We start from the raw sequence: 7,742 nt of genomic DNA, 5'->3' as shown, positions 1-7,742 counted from the left end.
TTCTTACGAATCACGCGACGGCTGCAATGTACTGGGCGTTCAGTTTATAGTCGTATGCTGCACATCACAATATTGTTGATCAAATATTTGACCATCCGTCATCAACAGACTGTAACCCGAGACCAACAGACCGTCGACGACCGTTCATGGCGTCCACGTGTCATCCTACAACATATTGCATGCCATTCCGCACATCATTGCATGCCATTTTACTCACAAGCGTCCATTGTGGAGGGAACATCAGTGTTGGTATATAGGATGTTAAATTGTATTTTGAGTCAAATCTATGCTTTCTCGTGACCCCCATGGCTGAATCAGCTTGGAAACGGCAGAATCATTTTGGGCTTTATCGTTGTACGTTATGATAAATTTGTATGTTGGGCCCACAATGGCATAGGGTATTATCACAGTACCCGGTCGACATGCGTTCCATACTGTTAGTGGCAGAGTCAAATGTCAATACCACGGAGACACGAGCCATTTGCTTAGCTTTTGGGTAACCTTTCATCTTTCCTTCTCATTGTGTCAGGGTTATAACCCAGTTCTTTCAACAGGAAAACATTCATGCTATACTATGGGCAGAACGTAGTATTGACCTCTCCACTACACAGCGGAAGCTGTGTCGTCACTGGCTGAGTGAGTGATCATGAGTTGGGTTTTCGCAATATTCCACCAATATCACGTGGGGGGTTCACCAGAAATGGGTTTTACAGATTGTACCCACGTGACCGCCAAACTCGTATTGAACTCAGTACTGCTGTTTGTAAGTAGAACAGCGTGCGTCAACATTACACTGCTGACTCGTCAGAATCATCCCTTCTAAACTTCGTTCATGATTGCCCACCGGAAGTGGTTATAGAGCTGTGAGATATGTGACTGCAACATGCAAATTTGGAAACTGACTTCTCACTCCTTACCGCCCAACCATCTCATTTCATCCATCAATAGAGCGAGTAAATCCTAACTTAAGTGTTAGCAGTATTCGAGCACTTTCACTGCGGGGGAAACCGGAAATGGTCTTCACACTTTTTACCAATTTGGCGTGATATCTTTAGAAAACAACTAGATCTGACCGCCTGGACCCTATCAGATGTCATCATTTACATTTGCCATTGCCATATAGATCAGGGGATATGCCTGGAAGATTCAGAACTTCGCTTTCATTTTTGGAGTAAAATATAACTACCAGTTCGGCAACGATTTTCTCTTGTGACGGATCAGCACATTTTATGGCCGCTTCCCGTTATCAACGCTGCTAAATTGTAAACTATGAAAATGTTACTTTCCCTTTTAAGACGGCTCGTTGAGGTACGTTTTTCATTTCCAGACTTACATACAAAAGGTTATATAATCGAACATGGTGGTGAAATTTGGATAAACAGAAACTACGGTCTTAGTATGGTGATATCGATATGGTGTGACGATTTTAAGGCATTTTGGACGGATTTATTAAGGGGAGACTACTGCCTGATCCTTAACATGCGACGGACATAAAATCAGATATGAGTACATGTCATCGTCTGTCCCACTTGCATGGCTTGCCAAAATATAATTTTTCTTTAGAAGTCCTCTATATTATTACCTTCGAGGGCGAACATATCGGGCTTCCTGTTTTTCATAAGAGGCCCTAGGGCAAAATATCATTTTGTTATGGCAACAATGCCATGACATCGCGGTCCTTCTGTGACGTTGCGTTCTACAGGTGGCGAGGGTGTGTAGCCAGCCCATATTTGAAATTAGAATCGGGTGTGTTTGCCTCAATTTATAGATTCCGGTAATAAACTGAATATTATACTCGTGCCCATAACACACTATGTTTACGACACTCGCTCTCGCTCGGGGAATACCAACATTTACGTACTCGTGTCGTTAACATAATATGACATGGGCACTCATATGATATCTTCTATTTATTACGTACGAGGGCGAACATATCGGGTTCGTGATTTTCATACGATGCCGTGGGGCAAAATATGAACAATGCCATGAAGTCATGATTCTTCTGTGACGGTGCGTTCTACATGCGGGGACGGTGGATAGTCAGCCCATGTTTATGTTTGAAAGTAGATTTGTGTTTATTTTCCTCAATTGAATGTCCTGGGTAATAAACCGAATATTATATTCGTGCCCAGGGCATACTATGTTTACGACACTCGTGCATAAATGTCGGTATATCCTCGCTCTCGCTCGGGATATACCCACATTTAGGCACTCGAGTCTTAAACATAGTAAGACATGGGAACTGATATAATATCCTCCATTTATATACACCAAGTCTCGCTTTCAGACCGGAAGTACGGAAGTGAGCAAACATGGTCAGTTACAAACAACCAGAACGCCGAATACTGTTGAAAATATTTACCAATACGATGTTTTAATCATGCTTGGAACGAGTGTGCCCAGTTACATTGAATTACAAGGTACAGTTACAAATATATAAAAAATATCATTATGCAAAGCAGTTTTGGCGTTATTATGTAAGTTATATACGTACTGTAGAGATATCACATTGTGCGTAGAAATAACTGATATATCCAAGCACAATGATACGTTTCATTAATAGACGCCTTTACTGTTGGAGAATAATGCGTCTGGATACGAACCCAGATCACACTGTGTTTCAGCAGCTTTTATTCTATAAACATCATTTATTCACTCTTATACACATATTTTGGCCCAACACAAGCATCGTATGGAGGCAGGGTTATTCTGGAAATGAATAGACAACTCGAATTTATCCGTCCCCTCAGTTGCGGACAGCAGAGACCATTGGCCACCGCCGTTTCATTGATCACATCAGCAAGCATCCACTTTTACCTCTCAGGCGGACCCACAGGGGTGTTGGTACAGAGATGAGGAAAGATTTTTTTCTGGGACCTTTTATGTCAGCTGTATCCTCTGTTTCGGTCTCCCGTCTTCCATGTGTTTGTATCATGTGCACATCAACCCAATTTCACAGGATATTAAAGATGCGAGTCTAACTGTTCGTTTCCGTATCCCACCGTGCCATTTTTACATTACGCGTCCACTTCTTACTCTCTGTCTGGAGGCGATGCAAAAGATAAGTTACCTTCTACTATGCTGTAACGACGTAATCAAAGTCGCGTGGTTATTTCTCAACCCTGACATGCCTCGGGCTGTTTCTTCGCTGTTTGGAAGCGAATCTGACAGCACGCGCCCATTCCTTGTTCGCCGTATCACAACGTTTCAGTCGTTGTGTGGAAGTGTCTCTTTAAGTCGTGATACCTACAGAGCACATTCAGCGTTGTATTGCGATGCTTACACAGCCGTTATGATGCATCACAACCACTGTTATACTGCGGTTCTTCCACTGCATTTATACAGTACGTACCCCGCAATACTGCGGTTCTCACTCTACCGGTATACATCACGTTCATCGTTATACTGCAGATCTCATGCTACCCTTCTACATCTTATCAGCCGTTGTATTGCGATTTTTACAGCGATTGTCGGCACCACACAGGCTGCTACGATGCGATTCTTACAGTGCGCGTGGGTTTCTCTTTGGGCTTCTCGAAGTCATAGAGCACATAGAGCGGCGTGTAGTACAAGTCTCCCTGTGTGCATTCGTCGTCGTCGTCGTCTCTCACGTAACGCTGGCCGAAGAAGTACTCCGAGAACATGGGTGTGGCTGAAACATGACATCATAGTATCGGTAAAAATGTATGTAAGGTAAATACAACTCTATGTAGACACACTGCCTTTATTGCCTCCTCTACCCAGGGTGGGTGTCTGTGTGCTAGCTCTAGTGCCACAAAAGGCAACATTCCAGCCATATAGCGGCGGTCTGTAAATAATCCAGTTTGAACCAGACAATCCAGTGATCGACAGCTTTAACATCGATCTACGCGATTGATAACCGATGACATGTGCCAACCAAGTCAGCGAGCCTGACAAATCGATCCCGTTAGTCGCCTCGTACGACAAGCGTAGTCGCCTTTCATGGCAAGCATGGGTTGCTGAAGGTCTATTCTACCCCGGATCTTCACGGGTTGCTAGTTCTGTTTATGCCAGGTTATCCCACTGAAATGTATGCACTTTAAAATGCCCTCTGACCGGGACTGATATATAGTACGTATCCTCGTTGCAAATTACATGTACCTGAAATAAGTGTTAGAGAGTTTGCATGGTAACACATCTAAACCTGAATAATCATACAACGTTCTGTCATGCTTTTCTAAAACGTATACGACTGAACAAGTTAGAGACACGTGGAATAAATGAACAATTGTATTTCCTTGTTGCTGGCTGCACAGATTTTCGCGTTTTACAGAATACATTCAGATGAATGTTCATAGGGAATGTTATGAATGTACGACTGAATGGATTCAATCCCCAGTGGAGCAGTTTCAATGTAACGTAAACTAGAGCATCGTTGAAAGAACGTTAGTTTTTCCCACGAGTCTCTTTGAGTGTAAAATGTGATGAAGAACATTAAGTAATGAAATATCTCACGCATCCACATGTTGTCTCCTTGTGCATCGACAGAAGCTCCTTGTGGATTTGGACTATTTGATAGCCGTGCATCTGCAGCATGTGGGTACAGCTGGTTAACCTGCTGCCCTTGAGGATGCGGGTATGGACGACTCTGTCCACTGCCATGACCGGGAACCGGGGGAGGTCCATAGTTATAACCTTGTACTTGACCATAACCTTGAACATTGTTTTGACTCTGGCCAAACCCTTGAGTCTGTGACTGTCCATAGCCGTGGCCAGGAACCGGGGGTGGTCCATAGTTATAACCTTGTGCTTGACCATAACCTTGAACATTGTTTTGACTCTGGCCAAACCCTTGAGCTTGTGACTGTCCATAGCCATGACCGGGAACTGGAGGTGGTCCATAGTTATAACCTTGTGCTTGACCATAACCTTGAACACTGTTTTGACCCGGGCCAAATCCTTGAGCTTGTGACTGCCCATAGCTTTGACCTTGGTACTGGCCATGGTAACTGAGCTGATCGTGCCCTGAACTGGGAGGGAAGCTGTACCCAGGCTGTGCGTAGCTGAGGGTGATACCAGGAGCACTGGGTTGACTTGCTGAATAGCCAGGGGAGGAAGGACTCTGGCTTTGACTCTGTTGACCGTATGTATTTGTCAGCACGGAGTTGGTCCAGCCCATGTTATTGTTGGGGCAGGATGGTGGTGGCTGTGGAGGTCTGTCGACTGGTGGAGCGATCTGATTGTTTCTTATGTATTTTTGGACGGCTGAACGGACTGGGATTGTTCCAATGAGGATTTCTATTGGAATCGATAGGTCAAACGCCGGTCCCACGGGGTCCACACGTAACTGCAAAAATAAAGTCAAAGGTAGGGTACAGTGTACCGAAAAAAACGGCACAGTTATTTTTTTTCATAGTAGTGTAACAGATTCTTATGCAGTTAGTACCATCTTCTGAAAGTATATAAAAGCGACTAGAAAAGGGACTGAAATATCCGCTGAACCTATTGCACCATTCGGGGTATATCATGTGTTTAGGAATCACGGTCAAATTGAAATGTTACCAAGAGTTGGCAAAAAGATGTGCAGAGCGTATCATGCTGTAACGGTTCCACACGCCAAAATCAAGAGCATTGGCAAATCGCTTGTTCACCTGAAAAGCTAATGGTAACCTACGGAACAACTCGAAATAGGAAATTGCATTAAATGCCATTTTTGTCATTTTTGCATCACTTTTGGAAATGTCCTCCACGTGTCTGCTTAATAATTAAACGTGGACGTTGTAACCTTGATTATGACAGGTGTCATGTGACTTTCACTTCAGTCTTACCAGAAAACACTGGAAGCGGAGCACTATCCACATGCAAAGGTTCGGCTCTACAATGGTTAGTGCAGGGCCTTATATCACATGGTCTCTTTTGTAGCGACCAGCAATGCACATTTACACCTGTCTTACCTCAATGATGTACTTGATGTCGATGATGCTACAGCCGAGGAGGAAGGATGGTGGCAATGGGGGGATGATCAGCTTCTCGCCGTCCCATATGTCTGTGTCCCCACAGGAGATTGGTCCCCGCTTCAGTTTCCCGACCTGCTGGGTGATTGCCCGGCTTTTGGTGGTAGAGTGGAATACTGTTGTCTGAGAAGATGAACATGAGTGCCAGTTGCGATTGAAACGGCACATCATAGCATACATGACGCGTTTTAAACAGACAGCGTTTACCTGTGACTGGTGTTTAGAACATATCGATTCGGACTGTCAAAATCGTTGTAATCAACCACCAGCTACTCTAATCATACTGTGTAGAACTAAGGCGTCTTAACCACTAACTAAGAGGTAACCAGACTGGCTATTCTCGATACGTTCGTAGCCCCATGAACTTCTTGAGTCCATTCTTAACACATTAGCTACGATCAAAGTACGAATGTCTCCTGTATTTGTCAATATTCGTAACAGTTGACTGTTATGGGTGTGCATGTAGGTGGAGTGGTTGAAGTTGAGCAGTGTTATTACGCTGAGGCTGTACCTAACGTGGCTATTGGATCGACCGTTGAAACGTTGCTCTTGGGTCGTGTATGTTTTCTGAGAGCGATATAGATTGGACTACGAATTACTCCAGTTACTTAGTCGTACATATCATACAACGACGCTAGCATTTAAGGTCTTCTTACAGACCGAGCTGGTCCATCAATGGCAATACTGATGATGAAAGACCTCATATCGCAATAGTACATGGACGAATAAGATATTTATCAACTCTGTCTGTATCGACACTATTACTTCTAAACAGAGTTAATGATTTTGAACCAACAACATCAAAACTCGGCTCACCATCTTCAGTTCCACTGACGAGCCTCCCATCTTCCTTGAGGACATGTTGTTGACCTCTCCAGTGATCACAATGGCCTCTCCAGGCACAAAGCCCTTCTGTTGGACGCTGAGAACGGCACTGACCGGCCCTGACCGGCAACACAGGCAGCAGAGTCGCTTATTCTTCTTGGACTGAAGGGGGTGCTGAAAGAAAACAACAAGAGTAAAATTCTGTAACACCAGATTTCAAACCGTAACGTGACTCTAGCACAGTTCGGTCAAGTTTACTGCCCAAAAAATATATTTGATGTTTCCAGCGTCACATGAAACAGACATTGTTTCCCATGCTTGAAATTGTACCACCAGCGAGGAGGGTTCAGGATGTGCCCAGTAAGGTCTGTTGTTGTTCTTGGTTGCACTATTGGTTTGAATACTAAGTGTTAGTCCTTGATCTGTTTTGTCTTTTTATGCAAACAACAAAAGACGTTTTGAAGCCTCTTATTTGGCATATGTTATGCAATATACGACATGGAATTAATTAACTAACTCTAGTTAGTTTGGTTACCATTAATTAATGTAATTGAAACAATGAATTTTAACAGAAAAAGTATACTTTCTTTCCAGCTCCGGTTCGTAAGGAAGCCTAGTTCAGTGTTTGGTGGCAAAATTATTTATATTAAGAGACTTAGCGTTTGTTAATAATGATGCATATCCCAAGCGGTAAAGCAATGCGTGTAAGACTATACGACACCCTGCTACACGGATTGCAACAAAGTACTCCATGGCTGGAAACTAGTGCATTCATCAGGTAGTCTCCATTAATCTCTGAAGATGCTACCATGCACGTGGAGGAGAGTCCACCATATTCGAAGTGAATATTCATCACTAATGCAAGTAAGACGTTTGTACCTTTTACAAATAGAAAACAACAGGTGCATACGATGTAATACAAATTTAGGTGAGAAAACGCAT

General features: G+C 43.5%; 1 protein-coding gene across 1 annotated transcript in view; it reads right to left on the bottom strand.

Moving 5' to 3' along the window:
• Positions 1 to 2,343: 2,343 nt before the first annotated feature.
• Positions 2,344 to 7,742, bottom strand: part of LOC137277691 (arrestin domain-containing protein 3-like) — a 38,293-nt gene continuing 32,894 nt past the window's right edge. The window contains exons 4-7 of the mRNA XM_067809571.1: positions 6,792 to 6,974; positions 5,916 to 6,098; positions 4,477 to 5,308; positions 2,344 to 3,652 (exon numbers count right to left, since the gene is read on the bottom strand). Of these exons, the coding sequence (XP_067665672.1) occupies positions 3,489 to 3,652; positions 4,477 to 5,308; positions 5,916 to 6,098; positions 6,792 to 6,974 (1,362 nt within the window). The 3' untranslated portion in view covers positions 2,344 to 3,488. The remainder of the gene's footprint in view (positions 3,653 to 4,476; positions 5,309 to 5,915; positions 6,099 to 6,791; positions 6,975 to 7,742) is intronic.

This window comes from Haliotis asinina, chromosome 3, assembly GCF_037392515.1.
Source record: "Haliotis asinina isolate JCU_RB_2024 chromosome 3, JCU_Hal_asi_v2, whole genome shotgun sequence".
NCBI classification, from domain to species: Eukaryota; Metazoa; Mollusca; class Gastropoda; order Lepetellida; family Haliotidae; genus Haliotis; species Haliotis asinina.
Note: the sequence above shows the minus strand (reverse complement) of the source record. Positions and strands in the feature narration are given on the sequence as shown.